This window comes from Uranotaenia lowii, chromosome 1 (assembly GCF_029784155.1).
Source record: "Uranotaenia lowii strain MFRU-FL chromosome 1, ASM2978415v1, whole genome shotgun sequence".
NCBI classification, from domain to species: Eukaryota; Metazoa; Arthropoda; class Insecta; order Diptera; family Culicidae; genus Uranotaenia; species Uranotaenia lowii.
The window spans coordinates 65,566,494-65,586,383 of NC_073691.1; the positions used below are offsets into that span (position 1 = coordinate 65,566,494).

Consider the following 19,890-nt stretch of genomic DNA (forward strand, 5'->3'; position numbering starts at 1 on the left):
ATCTCGTTTGTCCCTGAGTCTTGTCCCTGGTCCATAGATTGGCCCTGGTCCTTAGACTCTGGTTCTTTGAGATCGAGTGTTGCCGAAGTATTTCCTTTGCTAATCGACTCCCCTTCTGTGGGTTGGACCTGGTCTTTCGCCGACTGGTCCTTTACAAGGCCCTGTTTAGGCTGCCCGGGTCCTTGAGCAGCTTTATCGGTGGTGTTCCCTTCAACAGCTCTGCTTTCTGGATTTCTCTTGGTTATTTTCCAGATTTTACTGGAACCAAATCCATAGTATATGACGAAGTTCCTCTTCTCCAACTCTTTCATCGAGGTTTCGTCTACGGTGAAAACCACTTCGAGAGCTTCGTTCTTTTTGTGGATATCGTAGAATCTCCAGCTTTCAGTGCTAAGCTCATCGTTTTGGCTTTCAATTGTAGCCTGAATCGTACCGATATCGTCCTCGGCAGCTCCAGGTAGGTGAGCCTTCAGGATCTCCGATCTTGGGATTTGATTATCTCCAACGGCGACTAGCTCAGCTCCTACCCATGGCTTGATTGATGGTGTAACTTGCTTTAGCCAGTCCGATGTAGCCTGGTCAAGACACGTCACAACCATGAAACCAGATTTGTACGAACATTGAGCGAACTTCGGTTTAAGTTTCTCCTGTCTTTGACCGAGAACAGCCCGTTTAATCGCTTGCTGTACCATTTTCAGTTGTTCTGTTTTCAGCTGTGTGCTGGGGTAATCTTTGGCTAATATGCCTACCCTCACAGAACCAGCAACCTCACTATAGGAGGGTCTTTGCTTGGACTTGCCTTTAATTTTCTCTATTGGTCTCATTGGGCGTTTGGCCCTATGTAGACCTTCACGACCCTCATTGGTCTGTGGTCGAACTTGCTTTGATTCGTATGGCTGTCTCGCAGGGGCTTGTGGCCCTCTGGCCTTCTTGGCTCTCGATTTTTCCACACTATTTGAACCATCGTTATCTCCACTGCGCGCCCGTTTTACATTTTTTGCAGGGGGCGTATTCCTTTCAGTGGAAATTAGGCGCATTGCCTCTTCATATGGTACGTTCTTGGCCATAAGCTTTCTTAGCCTTCTCTTGGCCGCACCACTTAGCTGCCGTGTGTCGAGATTTTTATCTTTTTTCGGCATTTCTGCTGTTTTGATGGTGACATTAACCCCATCATCGTCGCTCTCGTCGTTCATTTCCGCAGGTGAATCTAATGCGGAAGATGAGATGGATGGCACTCCCGTGAATGACTCGTTAGAGAGCTGTCTTTCGAGTTCACCTTCTGTGACTTCCATATTATCCGGCTGAGACGAGCAGTCGGCACTCGTATTGTTTTGTATTTGTTTGTTTGTGTACATATTTTGATCCCACGAGTAGCTAGGGAAGTAAAGGTCAGCTGTGTCAGTGCCCTGCTGTAACACAGTAAGGGCTGTATACTGTGGGGTGCGCCCTGGTGCCCCACAGGTTCCGTTAGCGACTGAGATTCCCTCCAGCCATACATCCTATCGTCCCCAATCCTAAGGCACCGTGACGATAGGATGTATTCGATACATACTTACGACAATATCGCTAAAAAAGGAAAAAATTAATATGGACGACCAAAGGGGTCGACCCCTGAGCCTTAATTTGAAACCTGACACCAATTTCCCATCTCATAAAACTTAAAACGTCCGAGAAGGCCCGTTTAAGCCTGATTTTTTACCAGTTCACTTCTCAAATGAATCGATGGCTTGGTACCGATCCAACAAAATCCAGATCGTATCAAATAAGATGAACCCGTTTAATTGTCCAAGCGGAAAGGATCGATTTTTTTTGTCCCATACCAAATATTATTTGAAAAAAACATGTGAAGCCTGCAGATACTACCGAAAGCTTTGCAAAAAATGAGGTAAAATAATCGCAACAATTGACTGGAATATAAGTTTGTACTGAAAGATGTGCTATCCCCAACATTTAAATAAGTAAGTTGGCGAAAACGGAAGAAGTAAGCATTGGAGCGGTCTGAAATACCATTCGGAAGTATGGATAGGAAAGAAGCTTAGTGGACAAAAACAAATCTGGGCGGAAAACGGATCCGGTGGACAAAACTTTGGTCCGGAATATCATGAGTGCTTACGCTATTAAAAATTGCTTCAGTTCAGCATATAGCCAAAAGCGTGTAACACCTCACATTTTTTTTTCGTTTAAATCAAATTGCTTGAAGTCGTTTATTTTGCTTTTTTGTGGCGTGATTGGAGTTTTGTCATTGTAGATGTATCGCCTTCACATTTGAAGCATATGCTATTTTGGTAAGTTTAATACAATCTTTTCATCTGGTTTATTTGTTTGAATAATTCTGTTTTTCCCACGCTATACCTTCTTAAATGTTTGCTGAGAAACTAACCCTCATCCGCATTAGATTTCATTATCCTAATCAGCACTAGAAGTGTCAATTTGACACTCCAAGCAAAAATCGTCATAACTCTTTTCATATCTAACCGATTACGATGAAACTGATATCACTAAAAACCTTATAATGTCAGTAAAATATGTTTAGAACATTATATATATAGCTAAAGCTTTTAGTTTTCTCGTTATTCAGCATGAAAGAAAAAAAATTCGAAAAAACATGCCTCAGGAAAACTACTGTAGTTCATATATTACAAGTCCAAAAAAAAAATATTTGCGTTATGCATATGAAAGCTGAAGTTAATTTCTACATCATGAAACCAAGAAATATTTTTTTAAATTTTTTTTTAATGAAATGGTCGCAAAAAGTTCACAAAAGTGGTCTAAAAACCTACTTTTCATTCGATTGCTTGTAAATACTTTTTGAGTGATGGTAGAGTTTTGAAGAAAATATGACTACAAAATCTATTAAAATTCTAACATTTGGCTGTCTTTAGATTTTCCATGCAACAAAAATTGAATTTGCTGGAATTTTTCAAAGTTCACTACTTTGCGCGAATTTTTTACAAATTGAAATTTCATCTGTTTTTGTGGTCCACCGTCAGGTTGTACCCGGATTTTCAGTGCTTTTACTTTGTTTGGACCAATCAAAAGTATATTCATTGGAAAGCACATTTAATCTACATTCTAGTGAGGGGCAACAATTCACGCTGTGAGATTTCACAAAAATATGAAAATTATAAACGTAAGATCATTCCTGAATTTCAAGAACCACAAGCAGCACGTCCAGCAAAACGTGTTTGTTTGCTCTCCTCGTAGGTACGGTGGGTGGTGATTTGGGCAGAGAGCCAAGCCGAGAGAGAATTTCCAACCAAGAAACTCACGACACGCATCATTATTTCGTCTGTCGGCTTCGCTCTCTGTCCAAATCACCGCCCACCGTACCTACTCGGAGAGCAAACAGATGAAATTTCAACTTGTGAAAAAATCGCGCAAAGTAGTCAACTTTGCAAAATTCCAGTAAATTCAATTTTTGTTGCATGGAAAATCTTAAGTCAACAAAATGTCAGAATTAGAATAGAATTTGTAATGATATTTTTTACAAAAGCTCTAGCACCGCTCAAACAGTTTTTACTAGCAATCTAACGAAAAGTAGGTTTTTCAGACCACTTTTTTGAACTTTTTGTGACCATTTCATTAAAAAAAAATTGAAAAAATATTTCTTGGTTTCATGATGTAGAAATTAACTTCAGCTTTCATATGCATAAGGCAAATATTTTTTTGGACGTGTAATATATGAACTACAGCAGTTTTCCTGAGGCATGTTTTTTCGGATTTTTTTTCTTTCATGCAGAATAACGAGAAAACTATAAGCTTTAGCTATATATAATGTTCTAAACATATTTTACTGACATTACAAGGTTTCTATTGATATTGATTTTATATGAAATCCATAATAATTCAAACGACTTAAATAGATTTTACTTTTGGATTGTCAAAATGACACTCTAAGTCGGAAAAGGGAGTTTTTTTGTCCAGGCTTCCAGGGTTCGTACATAAATAAAGTAAAGATGCAATATTAAAGAACTTTTGAATTCATTTAGGGTTCCCGAAGAAATTTTTGTATTTTGAAGCTTCATAAAAAAGTTACAAGCCTTCAAACTGGCAATAGTGTCAAAATGACACTCTAATGCGGATGAGGGTTAAATCATTGAAAAACGTTGAGGAAGCTATGGTAATTATTCAAAAGCAGTTACCTATACACAGGACAACTTCGAGTATTTCAACAAATTCAAGTTTGTGAAATTTGGAACAGTGGTTTAAAAGTTATAGCTGTTTGAATTTTTAGGATCGACTTTTTCAGCACGTTGGGGTTTAAAGTGTCATGAAGAAAAATTAATTTTTTTTTAAATGTTTGTGGCGAAAAATGGCCTTGTTTGAGCTTATCCTTTTCATTTGCTTTGGCAAACCCTAAATTGTAAAGCGTACGGCGTACGATCAGAGCCATTGTTTTAAGATTCATGCTATGTTACTTGATACTTCAAAATTTAAATTTGCATATTTTCTTATTTTAATGGTATCGCTAGTTTCAGAATCTTAAGTTCAGAAAAAGCAGTTTTGGGAAGCACGGAGTCCAAATCAAAGGCATGGATAAATCAAATCATGAAATTTCGAACAACAGTATATTCAAAAGTTATCACAAGTCATAAAATGAAAGACCTTCAGTTAAAAAATTTCAATTTCGAATAAATACCTAATAACTCTATAATAATGATAAGAAGAAATAAAAGAATGAGATTCTTTTAGCGGCTATCGAAAAGGTGATAAATAATCTCACTGCGAAAATTAACAAAAATTAAATTTTATACTATCGCGGTTCTTGATCAACCACTTCTGTTTTTTGAACACTCTAATGGGGCGGAAAAATTTAAAAATTATGGAGTACTACGATAAGGAAAGCTTGGATATTTAAGATATAAGTTTGTTTTGTTAAAGTTTAGTCCTGCGTTTTATGATAAATAATAAACAAGGTTATTTGAAAAAGCTTGAAAATTTATGAAACTTTTTCAAATAGTCATTGATTTAGTTTTCATTTTATTGAAACCGTATATCGTTCAAAATGACGGATAAGCTCACATCTTCCATTAGCAAACCGGAACCAATAAGCTTGATCTCACCTCAATGCTGCTCCATTTGTTGTACCAACTTTTTAGCGAGAAAAACAATCCTCTCATCTGCCGCTGCTGCGCAAAAACCCCGGCACGGTAAGTCCGAAAAATGGCACCACCGGAGACTACGATCTGAGGCAGATCAAACGGGAAGTAAATCGGCACATCAACGGCATGCGGAAAAATCTGTCCAGCAAGGTCAAAGAAACCGTCCAGTACTTGGAACGGCACGATGCAGCCAATAATGGTCGACAGCAGCTGCAGCAGCTGGATGGCATGGCCGTGAAACGATTGATCGGAAACCGGATGCCGGACTACAACTTCTACGAAACTGTGGTTCAGAACGATTTGGAGGTATTATGATTGGAAGGGGATTTGCACTTTGAGTTTAATCGATAAGTTTCGGGTGCTAATGGGTAGCATATTTTTTTGTTCAAGAATCACATCGATTCACTCTTCCGGAGACGGCAGGACGATGGTGAAGACGAAGCTGAGGACGATAATAAAAATGGTGGAGACACTGTTGTATCGGTGGATTTTGACAACTCCAAGGAAGATGGATCGGAATCCGAATCGCAGGAAGAAGCTCCCGGAGGATTGGTGGGTTTGATTGCTGGACTAAGCGGTGGCGACGAAGGCTCAGATGTGGGTGCCCTGGTTGGAGCCATTTCAGCTGCCGTGACCAACTTGTTTGGAGTAAGTGCATATGCCGAGAGCCGTAAACTTACATTTTGTTATAATTTTATAAATTTTATATTCCAGCCTGATGGATTGGACATCCCTGGATTGTTGGGAACGGGCACAGGATTGATTGCAGGTTTACTAGGTGTAAGTTGCACTCAAGAAAAAAAACTACATAAATGTAATTTTTTGACGTTACAACTACTATCGTATTTCTTAGGGTGATGAGAATTTTGGTAAAGTTTTGGGAAGCTATGTCGGTATTGCCATTGAAGGGTTTTCCGGTGGAGGTGCTGTGAGTATATTGGTCTTTTAAATACTGATCATGTGTACAAAAACTTCCCTAACCCAAGTATTGAGAAAATGAATCTTTCTTCTAGGATAACAATGGTGCATTTTTTGGAAACTTCTTGGGTGCAGTGATTGCTGCGCTTAGTTCTGTAAGTAAAGATAACGGAAATGCTTGAAGCAACTTTCAAGACTCATTTTACAAGTTGCCAAAGATGTAATTTAAAATGGTTTGTATTTATGCGTAAGTATCAGCGATTTACCTCCATGACGTAGTCCTAACATTTTTTCTAATACCTACTGGCAGAGTTTGTTCGTTACTTTGTAAAACTAGTAGGTAGATACTAAGGTACATGTCACGTGATAAGCGAGAAAGTTTTGGGTTGAAATTGTTTAGAACAAGGGGAGCAACCTTTTGAACCAACGAGCCAAATCAAATATAAATTTTCCTTGAGGGGCCGCACATTGATTTTTTTTAATAATAAGCTCCACGAAATTTTATAACTGCAATATTTTGAAAATATTTTGATGAAAATAAATCTGGAAAATCTCTCGAATTTATGTGAAACAGTGATTTTAAAACTATAAATCAAAATGAATACATATAAAACTATTCAAAATCGTCTTTTAGATCGACAGAAAACTATTGAGATTCGAAGTCATTACCATTTCTAAGCAATCTTCATTGGAGGAGGGCCAACCCCTTGAACTCATCTCATAAAAGCTTCCATGTGGAGGTTAATTTCAAGCTTTAAGGCAACATCAAACCATCAACACAACTGCTACGGTCAGCCCATTAAGGGCTTTTAACTGCATTTCAATCAATGAGTATTTCATGCTTTCAGTATATTCAATTACCTTTCTGATGCATAAAAAAAAATAGGGGAAAAGTTCATATAACGCCCCATGTGGCTAATACGCGCCACTCTTGTTCTGAAGAATCTGAAACATTTTAAGCCTGCAAAATATTACCAATTTGTTTTAAATGCTGTGATTGGTCATGGCAAGTATGAATTTTTCCTTAAAATGCCCCTGTGTCGTGATAATTTCACAATTTAGGTTTTTTTTCATTTCGATCTAAATTTTAAAACACTTTTAATAAGGTGTCACCAAGCAGAGAAAAACGAATAAGACAATTTTTTCTGACACATCGATAGAGGAGAATCTAAATTATGATTTTATGCTAAAAAATCATACTGAACTCGCTAAGATATGCTTTTCATGGGTATGTTCTATCACGGCCCATGCGCTCTTTATAACGCGCCAATCGTAGTACGCTGAAAATAGCATCGATTTTTCAAAAAGGCCAATTTTCATTGAAAATGAACAAAAAGTCTAAAACCATATTTTGAGCGTTAATTCAGCCCAAAAAATCTATTTTTCATTTTTTGTTAAATTTCTATTAGTCCATTTTGATTTTCTTTTCAGTCAAAGTATCTGTAAGTATTGGTGTGTTTTCGGTCTTCGGCTGCTCTCGGGTGTGTTCGGCTGCTAGGCGCGTATTGAATACACAGCGGCGCGTATTGAATACACAGCGGCGCGTATTCGCAACACAGTTTTGTTCTGTGGCTTTGAACATGGTTTTAAAAAATCATGTTTTTGAAGAAACTATAGCAATTTGAGTAATGAAAAATCATAGGAATTTGTAGAAAACACTTTTCTTCAACGATTACACCCATTTTTAACACAATTTGTACGTGGAATACATAGAAAATCAGCGATTCGCTTAGGTGGCGCATAATAGGGCATGTTCCCCTATTTCAATTTAACCATGCAGTGACGACGTCCGGAAGCATTTATCAACGATCCACCTTCAGCCGATGAATGTCACTCATTTAGCTGAATCGGTTGTAATTTGATGTCACTACTTGAACAGCGAAGAAAAAACTTGACATTTGCATGAATACGGTCAATCCGTCGTCGTTCATGTCACATGCATGGTATCTGGTAGGACTATTCCATAAGCTACGTACCGAAAACGACCGTAAGAATGGTCGACTTGAATCGAGATGACGGTGATAAAGATAAAAAAATGAAACCCCGAGCTGTAAGTTTTTTGACTAACAGCCATGGCCGTAGGAACGGGGGGGGGGGGGGGGGGTTTGGTGTTAAACCCCCCCCATGAAGGTTCAGAAAGGCAAGCGAGGTATTCTACTCTACACTCAAAATTTTAAATTCTTAATCAAATTTTGATCATTCAGTAAGGTTGTTCATGAGTAACAATCTTCACTCAGAAACAATGCCAAAACCTTGAAAACTAATCCTCGGTTCTGAATTCTGCCTCAATTTTTCAAATTTTGTTTGCTTGTTAATAGCAATTTGTTTCTCGAAACTAAATTTTAAATAAGATTATACTCATTCCAGAGGTTAAAGTTTCATATTGTTAAAATCTTTATTGCACTATTTACATATTTCGGATTATGTATCCAGAATTTTTGATTTTTGGTTCGAATCACCATTAAAAATTGAAATCAAAAGCTGTTTGAAATCGATCAAATTTATGTTATATTTCAATCAAAAGAGGATACGTGATTTTTGAATCTCATATGCGTTTTCAATATTTGAATGATAACTTTCCACATTAAAAAATCAAAGAAAATTAGAAACCATCTTAGTTTTTTTTTTTCAATCGAAGTTTATAAACTCAATTCTTCAAAATTCCATTTTAAAAATAATGAAAATAATTTCTTTTGCAAAATCCAAACATTATAAAGCTTCAAATTGGCGAGTCAGAATTGAAAACTTGAATCAGATTCATTTTTTTTTCTTCTAAATTCGCATTTAAATTTAAATTTGCAAGTCATATGGAGATTATAATAAAAATAATAAATTCTGATTGAAACCCAAAACATCAGAAATAAAATGATAGGTTCATGGTTGAGAGTTCAAAACAAAAACCAACCAATTCTTGGCTTGTAATGGAAATGCTGATTTGGAATCAAAATTCAGGAATAGTTTTTTTTTAATTTTTATTTCAGAAATCACATATAAATTCGAAAACAACTCTGAAATTAAAATTCTGAGTTCAGGTATAAATTTCTAGAAAGAGATTTTGATTGTTAGTTTCATTTAAAAATATCAAATTCTTCATCAAGTCATTTTGAATACATATTTCAGCTAAAAACTACAAATTTAATTTAAAATTTGAGTCAGTTTTGTCATTTGTTAAGAAAAATGCGATTTTGATTTTTCTTAAAACCATCCACAGAGTTATTATTATGGAATTGATTTTCGATGAAAAAATTTGTCTGTTATCTTTCTAAAAACAAATAGCAGGGACATATTTTTGGGTATTGTTCAACATTGCAGTTGCAGTTTTTTCAAAATTCAAATTTCAAACTCAAATCTAAAACTTGGAATGACTTAACAAGAAACAGATAAGAACCACAAAATTTTAATCTTTTACTTTTGAAAATTTAATTTATTTTGCAAGGTTTCTTAAAAAAAACTTTCTCTTTGCTAAAATCAAATGAAAAGCTAGGTCCACAAGTGTTTTTGTGCCAATTCAAAGTTTTTTTGAAAATAAAAGGTTCCTTAAATGAATATCTTACCTTACCATTTCAAAGATTTAAGAATATAAGGTATATGTAAAGAACTTGAATTAAATAATCAAATAGTATAGGAAATTCTATTTTATTTTTATTATCCGTGCATTCATTAAGAAAAAATATCGTAGTAAAAAATTGGTCATGAAAACCCCCCCCATGAGTCGGTTCTTCCTACGGCCCTGCTAACAGCATAGTTGAAGAAGACAAATCTGCCAACAATCTACAGGCTAATCGAACCCATCTAATTTGAACTTAGTATCATTAAAGTAATGAGTTTCTCGTAGTTCATGGAAAGTTATTTGTGTGATATCTTGACTGTGATTGTTGTTTATAAATTTTATACACAAGACTTGATTTCAAGCTCCGTACTGATCTATCAAGTTTCATTTGTTGAATTTTTCCTGCTTAATGCTGATTTCCTCAGTTTCTCTGGACGAAATAATGAAACAAAACAATCGGTTTTTTTGGATAGCTCGATTTCTTCTAACGATTATGAAGGTCTGGCTCGTTCATAGAAACATTAACACAATAACAATAATCTGAGGCAATAGGGCAATGGCTGCAGGTAAATATTAGGTGGTATGGAAAAAAAACTGCTTTTGCTAAGCAAGTATTCACTTCAAGCAATTGCTTCGGTTGCTATGAATAAAGTTTGTTTTGACAGCTGTTTTCTCAGACAGAATCTTTTACCTTTTGAACAAGCTAGTTTGGTAGGAATACAGCCCAAATTTGAAGCAATTGCTATACAAATCTCCAAGCAATTGCTTTAATTTCTAAGCATTCTCGGTAGCAGACTTTTGTAATAAAAGAAACTCTTCTATGACGTCATAAATTTATCAAATTGGCAATATTGCACTTCAAATCAATTCAAATAGGCATTTTCAACATGGATTAACAAAAAATAGAAGTGAAACTGCATTTTTTTTTCATATTATTGGGGTTGTATGGAATGATTCGTCTTACATGAAATTTAAAAAATTCGAATAACAAACATTCCAGATTTCCGGGAATAGTGGAAAAAATCCAAATTGGCCCAAGCTTGCAATAACATTTTAATAATTTAAACGATAGTTTTTGAGTTTCAACAAAACAAACATTTTTTATTCTTAAAAATCTTAGATATGACTTTAACGCAGCTAATTTGAATTGGTTGAACTTTTCTTTTTGGTCGAACTAAATGTTCCTTGCTTGCTAGACCTTTGCTTGCATACCGAATGACGTGCTAAGTCTAGGGTGAATCTTATACGGACTGATCATTTATGTTATACCTGCAGTTAATTTTTCCACATTAATTTTCACCCTCTGCATTGACCAAAAATAATTTTTTTATTAAACTTTTTGAATGCACAAGTAAGAGGGATACAGATTTTTAAGGCCTTCCGTCTTATCTTGAAATTTTCCACAGTTGAGAGTAAGGAGAAATGATTACAGTTTTGTCGAAACACATCAGGAATCTAAAAAAAAAACAAATCGCTTATTTTAATGAAACAAACTTTCACAAAACTTTTTTTTTTTGGCGAAAATTTCAAGACTGGATTTTAGATTTTTGCTCAATTTTCCAAATAACCGAGAAAAATCCGGACAGTTTTTACAATATCGAGGCATCCCGGCCACATTGAACTGGAAAATTTTATTGTAAACTAGAGCAAGCCCGGATTAACCAGAATAATTTTGAATGCTTATCTTAACTCCATCACGGATTATGTAAAACTAACTCAATGCGCTTTGGATAATACGCCCCTTAATAGGTTGGCTATTTTGCTTATATAGATTGAGTTATTGATGATTATGTAGAAAAATTTCATGTTGATCAGAACTACCCCGGTGATCAATGTTACCACGTTTTAAGGTACTTACTAACTGAATGGTCCCATGGCGATTTTACGGCGCAGAGGGCCGTGCTAAAATACCTCCACTGTTTACGATCCGGAGCCAGCGTCTTCACCTGGTCCCAGTCAAGATTCTCGTCGACAGTTCGGATTTGGGCGGTTAGGCTTCGCCGTCACAAGTTACTGGGTCTACCTCTCCATTCAAGCGCCTCTTTGCAAATCTCGTTCTCATCTTTTCGCAGCGTGTGCCCAATCCATCTCCACTTACGTTCCTGAATCTCGATTTCTAGCGCCCTTTGATGACACCGGCGATGTAGTTCCTCATTTGAGATCCAGTTGCCAAGCTAGCAAGCGTGGATGATACTCCGTTGGCAGCGATTCACAAAAATACTTGCAGCTATCTCCTGAAGAAGTTCCTACTTGCAAACTTGTCCATACATGTTTGCTCCGGTGATAAAAATTTAAGTTTTCTTTCGAAAACCAAATTTCTCACTGTCAAATATATGTACAATTTGGCTTGCCAAATCATCGACTTGCGGGCAAATTTATTCCAAAAATTAATTTGAACCTATCTGGACCATTTCCCTAAAGGGGTATTTCCCGAGGTTTTCTGTTTTTTTCCTTTTTATTTGAAATAGAAAAACGGCCAGAAATGTTACCATGCAAACCTTAAGGGAAAGGTTCCATGGATTTTCGATCTCGAGAGTTATTCCTGACTATGTTGGGTTTATTACGTGGTTGTGCAGAATTATTTTTCCTTCTCTCGCGATCCGTATTAATACGCTTTAACGGGTGTTACGATCCTGACAAAAATTTCAACACTAGATCAACAAATCTTACAGATCAAAACGCTGTTATTTGTTTCTCGAAAAAAAACTAGAGGCAGTGTAATACATAAGAGAAAACGGCCCAATACTCAGTGATACAGTCTTTAATAAATTATGACATGAAAAGCAGAATAAACAAAATGGCAATCTCTAATCATTCGTTTATGCATTTTTGATTCAAGTGAATAAATGGTCAAGTCTCTTTCAACTTCCAGAAAATTACAATTTTTAAAGCAACCGTCGCACAGTGGGCAGAATCTGCTTGGTGCTGGACAAAACCTCGCAACTTCTTTAAATCAATCCATAAAGGTTTGATGTCTTCGGATGAAATCTTTTTGGTAATAAAAGATATTTCATCGACTAATTTTAGCTTCTAAAGCTTAGTTTTTTTTTAGAAATGCAACACTTTCTTTTACTGATAGCTCATTTGGTTATCGCACATTCAAAATTTTGACAGCATTTTGCTGCCTGTAAAAAGTACTATCAGATTTATTTAAAAAAAATCAAAATTTTAAATTTACGCGTTTCTGAGATATTTACGATGCAAGAGGAAAAGAAAAGAAATTGGCAGTATCCATCATTTTCAGTTGGTTGCTGATTGTTCAAAGAATTACTGTGTACGAGTAGTAGAAAAGTATGCAAACACTGTAAAAATGTCCACAAAGTTCAAATCAAGCATTGGAGTGAAGCACATGTTCGGCAATTACGGTTTAGGGTCATCAGGAAAGTCAAGTTTCTTACCAGAATTTTTAATTTTTAATAAGCGAAAAACTAAGTGAAGATTGTAGAAGTAAGATTGAACATTTCAAAAAAATTTCTTCGATAACCCGAAAGTGTTGCCTAGTAATGAGTCATTCAAACCTAACCTCGAACAACAAGTTTCCGCTAGTTCCAGAGTCCGTAAGCTGTATAGCCGGTACCGAAGCAGTGAGACAGATGGTTTCTTATGAACGACAATACTTATAAAAAACTCTATTTCAAACAAATTTCAGCGTTTGACTCTTTTAACATGTCTGCTCGTGGCAAGGTCCCTAGCAGAATAAAGTTTGTACTTGCTGTCTGTTTTGTATAAAATATAGTGATTTGCAAAAATTCCGCTCCTGTGGAAAAGTACAAGAAATTTTACAACGAAAGCTTTGGTTTTTGCTGTTTTTAAAAGCAAAAAAAGAGTAATCTTCTATATACTCTTCGCAACCTACGATATATACTAACCGATTATTCTTTGAGTTCAGTCTCATGATGGTTTAACTTCGTTATTGACAGATTTTTCCAGCAGAAATATCATTTAAAACGCTTTTAAATGGCTCGAAAATAATAGGGGAGAATGAGAATACTTGATCCCTGGGGATACTTGATTCCTTAGCTATATCTCGAAACTGGAATGTTTTACAAAGATCAAATGTTCTAGAAAAATGTGCCAAAATGAGCAAAATAACAATGCTAGTAGTTTAAAATTTTTTAACAAAATAATTGTTTGAGTAATTGAACTTTGTTTGAAAAATTTCAGAAAATGTAACTTGAAGATCTTTTTTCATCACTTCAAAATGTTCCTTACATGGGAAAATTATGAAAAAAATATTTGTTTCAATGTATCCATCGTTCGAGCGTAAAATGAACTTCATAATGCCGTATTTTCAAAGCGAAGGAAAACTCTCAACTTTTTTCAGAAAAAGTTTTCTAAACTGTTGATAATGGGTACAATTGATCCCCTAGAGTTGGGTACAATTGATCCCCCTTCCAAACGGCATATTTTTCTTCTGAATTGATCGTTATGACTTCTGATTACGAAATTACTAATATTTATCCAAAAACTAATACTTATCAAACAATTGTCTGAAGAAAAAAGCAAAAATAATTAATTTTCTCTTAATTATAAAAAATAGCGCCTTTAAGTATGCAATGTTATTAGCGTTGAGACAAAGCTATAGAATTTTCTTTTTATGTCTGCTATAAATTGTGAAATGAGAACAAACATGACCAAAATAGTCAAATAACATTCTATCTTGGGGTTTTGTTTGATTTTTATACAAGGATTACGGCTTCCTGAATAAAAGATCAAGTCTCCTTCAATAGGGGATCAAGTCTCCCCTAACTTCAGAAAAATCGCAATTTTTTTACTCCCACGAAAATGTTTCTAGTTCATCAACGGGTTCAAGTATCGTTCTAATTTTTGGAGCATAGAAACTTGAAGTTACAAGCTGTCAAAAAATGTCAAACACGGCGGGTTGCTAAATTTTTCCAAAAAGATATGGTGAAAATAAGAAAAGGGGATCAAGTATCCCCACTCTCCCCTAAAGTTTTGTTAATTTCGAAACGGCTGTATCCACTAAGTTGCCCTTAGTTCCTTCAAAATGAGAAGTATTGGTCCGAAAACTAGCAGAAGTTGAAGGATGAGGATGCAGCCACCTAACATACAGATTAGACGAAGTATAAGTTGAAAAAAAACTGATCAATATCATAACTGAAAAAAGTGTGCGCCGACGGCGACGGGAGATACCAAGAATAAAGAAGAAATTTTTCACACAAAAAACGATAAATATATTTTTTTTAATTTGTTCATGAATTATTATAAGATTACCTTCATTTCCTTCATATAAAGTATTTCGATCAAACGAATGGTTTTTGAGATACACGCATACGTAACTGTCCCGTTTCTAAATGCACTAAGCTTTAGCATTTTTGAAAGGGACAAAATTTATCTAAAAAAGTATCGAATCAAAAACTTTTTATAATAAATGTTTAAAGGTTCTTCCAAACTCTACGCAAAACATAAATTGAAAAGATTTAACGGTTTATAGATAACATTTGAAAATTCTAGGATTTTAGGATTTGAATTTATCATTGTAATTAAATTAAAAAAAAACTAATCTTAATAACCATAAATGCTTTCGGCAACACTAGAATTATTTCCAAAAGCTTTGTAATGAATAAGTTGTATATAGTTTGTTTGAATAAGAAGCAGTGTTCAGTTCAGTGATGATAGTTCCGAATTTTTTGTAGCATTTCATTGTATCTTCTCTCCCAAATCCGTATTAAAATTTGAAATTAATTGACACTTTTTTTTATATTATTTAATTTTTGTTAAAATGCTAATCAGTATTTTTAAACGTTATTTATTTGTTTATTATTTTGTGATCAAAATAAAATTAACTATTTTGGTACGGCCTTTATTAAATCTCACACTCAATAGTAAATCGAGATCGAGTTACTGAGAAAATTATTTGAATTTCATGATCAACGCCAAAAACATGCCTCACAAAAATTTGAATAACTTTTTCATCAGCACGTTTAAGCAGCTACTTTTTATTTATTCAAAGAATTGAAACTTTGTTCTTCATTTTAATATGTAACTCGACGTGGAATTTTACTGAAATAATATACTTTGAGATGCTTGAAATTGTTGAAAATCTTTGCATTTTTCTGTCATACTATTCTCATCATAACGAAGACAAGGTATTTTTTAAATTTGTAATCTTCAAATTGTTTAAAGGTTGAAATTTTATTTCAAGAATTGAATATATTTGGTTATCGTTATCTTGATAAATTGTTTTTTATATAGCGTTTAATGTATCTTATTTTTTTTAATTTTTCTCAAAATATTTACCCTAACTTCTCCTACTTAGTAAGTTGCTCAAAACATCAATTTTTTAAAAACTTCTGAAAGATTTGAGATACACTCTCAATCTTGTTTCCAAAATTATCAATGTCATGTTTTCAATCCGAAAAATGAAAAATGAGGTTTTGTTCACGAAAATGTTCCGTAATCATCTACGAGATTAATTATTGACGTCATTTTTGGAGCATAGAAATATGATATTCCATGCTGTCAGAAACTGTAAAAGACGACAAGTATCTATTTTTTCCGAAAATATATCATGAAAACAAGAAATAGGATCAAGTCTCTTCATGCTTCTCTATAGATCGTGATATATTTTACTTTTAAAAGTGAGATAACTTTGTAATTCAACTCCATTTTTTTAATACTTACAGCAGATTGTACCTTTTTTCATTTTCACTCAATATCTAAAGTTCAAGTACAACTCATGAACTTAAATATAATTCATCAGATCAGCGATACATTGTTTGACGACATAGATACTCACGAAATAAAATTGCATGTTTTGGAAGACTGATCCCAAACTTTTGGTCGATACAACATAGTGAGGGGTGGTCCAAAACTTTTGGTCAATAACTTAAGTAGCTATTTTATCTATTTTAGGTACTATAAAATTGTTTTGCTAAAAATTTAACAAATGTGTTTCGATAAGTATGAAAAAAATGGCTTCGAATGCAACTCAAACTTGAAGTTTGGTTCCCACCACTCACTCTGAGATAATTGGGTTTAAATTTTATCTGCGATTGTTTTTTAATGTTCCAACTTTAACCTTCCTAAGCCGTTCGCAAAATTTTGAACAAATTATTTTTCGCTTGTTTTGACTAGTTAAATTGATTTCGTTCCACTGGTCACATATCTCGACCGATAGTTATGACATTCATTGGTTAGATAATTTATTCAAGATTTTGAATATATAAAACTTAAATCGATTTGACTTAGCAGATGACCTATAGAATGCTTTGAACAGAAAACTTCCGAAAAAAGACATCATTTTAAAATTCTTATATCTGCAGTATATGTAGGTGTATTAAATTTTTTTTATATGTTTTGAAATTGTAAAAAATAAATCTTTTCAAAAATATATACAAATTTTAGGGTCCCATGGGAGTTTCGGCCTCAATCTTGGAATTACCGGATAAAAAAGTTCTCACTATTTAAAAGAGGTAACGTTTTTTCTTAGCAGCGCTGTATCTCATTCTTTATTGAACCGATTTTCAAAATTCAAATTTGAGTTTTATTTTGATGACATGATTATCATTTTCACTGAATACTTATAGTATCTCAAATATTACTGTTATTTGTAATACGAGAAAAGGGCTTGTGATATAGCTCAGTTGGCAAGTCTGTTGTCTCCTGAGCAGATGTCCGCGAGTTCGAGCCCAAGAGTATACATCGAATACAGTTGTACCGGATAGTTTTTCAATAACGATCCGCCAACTGTGCAACGTTGATAAAGTCGCGAATGCCATTAACATTTCTGAACTAGGTCTCTGTAACTTTGAATAGCTGAAAAACAATCAAAATGATAATGACAGTTACTTAGCTATGAGTTGCTTAAAAGTATTCATACGTATCAGCACAAATCACCCTACGTAGCCATGAGGGCGATTCCTTCAGTATGCTATAGGAAGGCAGATTTCGAGAGCACGACCGGGAGAGTCATGGATTTTGTTCGATTTAAGCTCTCCCGGGGGGTTGAGCTTGCTTGCTACAAAACGTATGAAAATCTGGTCGAATTCCTACATCTTTTAGTAAATTCGGAATACGTTGCTACGAATTTTTAAAAAATCACATCAAAAGCATATCAATCGATTGTAGAGATTAAAATCTATCATTGGGTAAAAAGTGGCAGGTTTCATGAAAAGTTTTAAGGAATCGCGATAACAAAATGAGAAACGCGCGCATCGTAACAGCTGGGTACGAAAACTACGATTTTTTTTTCTGGTTTTCATTCTTTTATTACGAGTAACAGTAATATTTGAGATACTATGTATATTCAGTGAAAATGGTGATCATGTTATCATAATAAAAATAAAATTTTAATTTTGGAAATCGGTTCAGTTAAGAATGAGATACAACACTGCAAAGCAAAAGTTCAAAAAAAGAAGCTTTTTTCAGAAATTCCACGGTAGCGACCAAAAATTCCATATGACCTTCAATTTTTCTAAATGTTTAAAAAGATTTATTTTTCACAATTTCAAAGCTTATAAAATAATTTTAATACGCCAAAGCAATTAGAAGATATGGGAATTCTGAGAAGACATTATTTTCGGGTGTTTTTTTTCATTCGGAGCAGAATCCAGACGTTACATCAACTGAAATTTTATAGATTCAGAAACTAAAAAAAATTTTCTAACTAATGGATGTAAAATCATGAAAATCGGTTAACATACATATATCATCAGGGGAACGCGCGCAAACTCTCGGGTCATATTGACCCGAACGGCTTATGTGTAACTTTTTTTTTCGGCTTGCCAGTTGTAGCATTTCCGGTGGTCACCGGAAGTTGCTTTTTCTACAGGTTCTCGTGGTTTTAGTAATATGTTCCAAATTTCATATTTTTCCGATTTTTTTTCAAAAGAGTTATGACGATTTTAAAGTTTGCGTCGGATCATATTGTCCCGAATGGCAGGGGAAGGTTAAACAAACTTTAAGTTATGTTAATTGAACATATACCTTTTGCTAAATACATCGAACAAGATTTTTCTCATCATCTTTTGAATGAGATAAAAAAATGCAATATATCATAAGATTACTGAGATATGACTGAACAAAATTTGGATGTTTTTGAGGGGGTAATCACAAACTTAAAGCCGGCAGTGTACATATGTATTGGCTTAACTTATTTACAAATCAGTAAACCACTCAATTTCCTTACAATCATCATACTTTATATGTATTAAATGGATATCCCATTTTTTAACACTTCAGGATCCCGAAGACGAAGATCTACCACTGAGACCAGAACTTTTCATCAACAACTTCCTGTCTGGGCTGAAGGAAGCCAAACGAAAGGGTGATCCTGCTGCAGAGCATACTGGATCAAAAGTAAATTGCACTTAATTTGAAGTTTCAAAATGTTTCATAAACTTTCCATATTATTGTTATCTCATCCCAGGGTTCTGATCTCTTCGGGTTCATTGGCAACATCGTGTCCTCGATCGTTGGTGGGGTTACCAGTTTGGTGCTGAATGCTTCGCTCGGATCTTCCGGAGGATCTTCGCAAGGATCGGTGGATGCATCGGCTGCTCTTTCCGGCGGAAGCAGCAGTGGAAGTAGTGCCGCTAGCAATGACTGCCATATGCCATGCAGCTCGGATAATACACTCTAGTACCTGTCTAGTATCATTCTTCACACAGTCGATCATGATCATCATTATTGTAGTGCCATTGCCATTGGCAAATTCATCAATATGTTTTCTTTTTGTGCTTTTCATTCATCTTCATCTCTTCGTTTCCACCTAGGTTAAACCAATCTAGAGCTAGATGAAAATGTTTTTTCATCAATTATATCTCCTAACACTCAATTACTCAATAAAATACCAATGTTCCATCCGATCGGTTTGTGTTTGTTATTGGTGTTTGAACAGAATTGTTTTGGTATTGAAAACCGGCAGGTGATTGACGTCAAATCACTGGGGCGTCGTTAAGAGCAGCCGAATGTGAAAGTCAAGGTAAATGATTCGTTATATTTTTTAAGGTTTTTTTTTATTTGAAAACTGTTAAGGTTACAATTTCACTTAAATCATCAACTAATTTGAAAAAAAAAAATCTAAACCGTTAAAAATCGAACCGAAGTTTCCGTAGTTTATTTGTTTTCAATGAAAATCGTCAACGGTCCATCTCAAAAACTAGCCAATGCAAATCATATGTAAGAAACGAAGTTTCGGAAGCCGAACGGCCATAATGGAGATGTAGAACTCCAGCAAATGTTTGCCCATTATAATAAGCTCATAATTGGACGTGGTGCAAATTGATCTCACCTTACCTGGCCGGAGAGGCATTAGCCATATTATAAAATATTAATTGGAACCTTACTTGGCCGTCG

At 34.8% G+C, this 19,890-nt stretch overlaps 1 protein-coding gene across 1 annotated transcript; it reads left to right on the plus strand.

Moving 5' to 3' along the window:
• The first annotated feature begins 4,081 nt into the window (after positions 1-4,081).
• On the plus strand, positions 4,082-19,265 carry LOC129760749 (uncharacterized). The gene is made up of 7 exons (XM_055758410.1): positions 4,082-4,120; positions 5,100-5,408; positions 5,493-5,750; positions 5,817-5,882; positions 5,956-6,030; positions 18,775-18,891; positions 18,962-19,265. Exons 1-7 carry the CDS (start codon positions 4,082-4,084, stop codon positions 19,172-19,174), a joined length of 1,077 nt encoding a protein of 358 aa, XP_055614385.1. The 3' UTR covers positions 19,175-19,265.
• Positions 19,266-19,890: the final 625 nt, after the last annotated feature.

Excerpts from the sequence above, each read along its gene's own strand:
- LOC129760749 (XM_055758410.1), top strand. The coding sequence starts at position 4,082 with ATGAGGGTTAAATCATTGAAAAACGTTGAGGAAGCTATG. Across the intron at positions 5,883-5,955 it reads TGATTGCAGGTTTACTAGGT|GGTGATGAGAATTTTGGTAA; the intron begins GTAAGTTGCACT and ends CGTATTTCTTAG. Across the intron at positions 18,892-18,961 it reads CAGAGCATACTGGATCAAAA|GGTTCTGATCTCTTCGGGTT; the intron begins GTAAATTGCACT and ends ATCTCATCCCAG.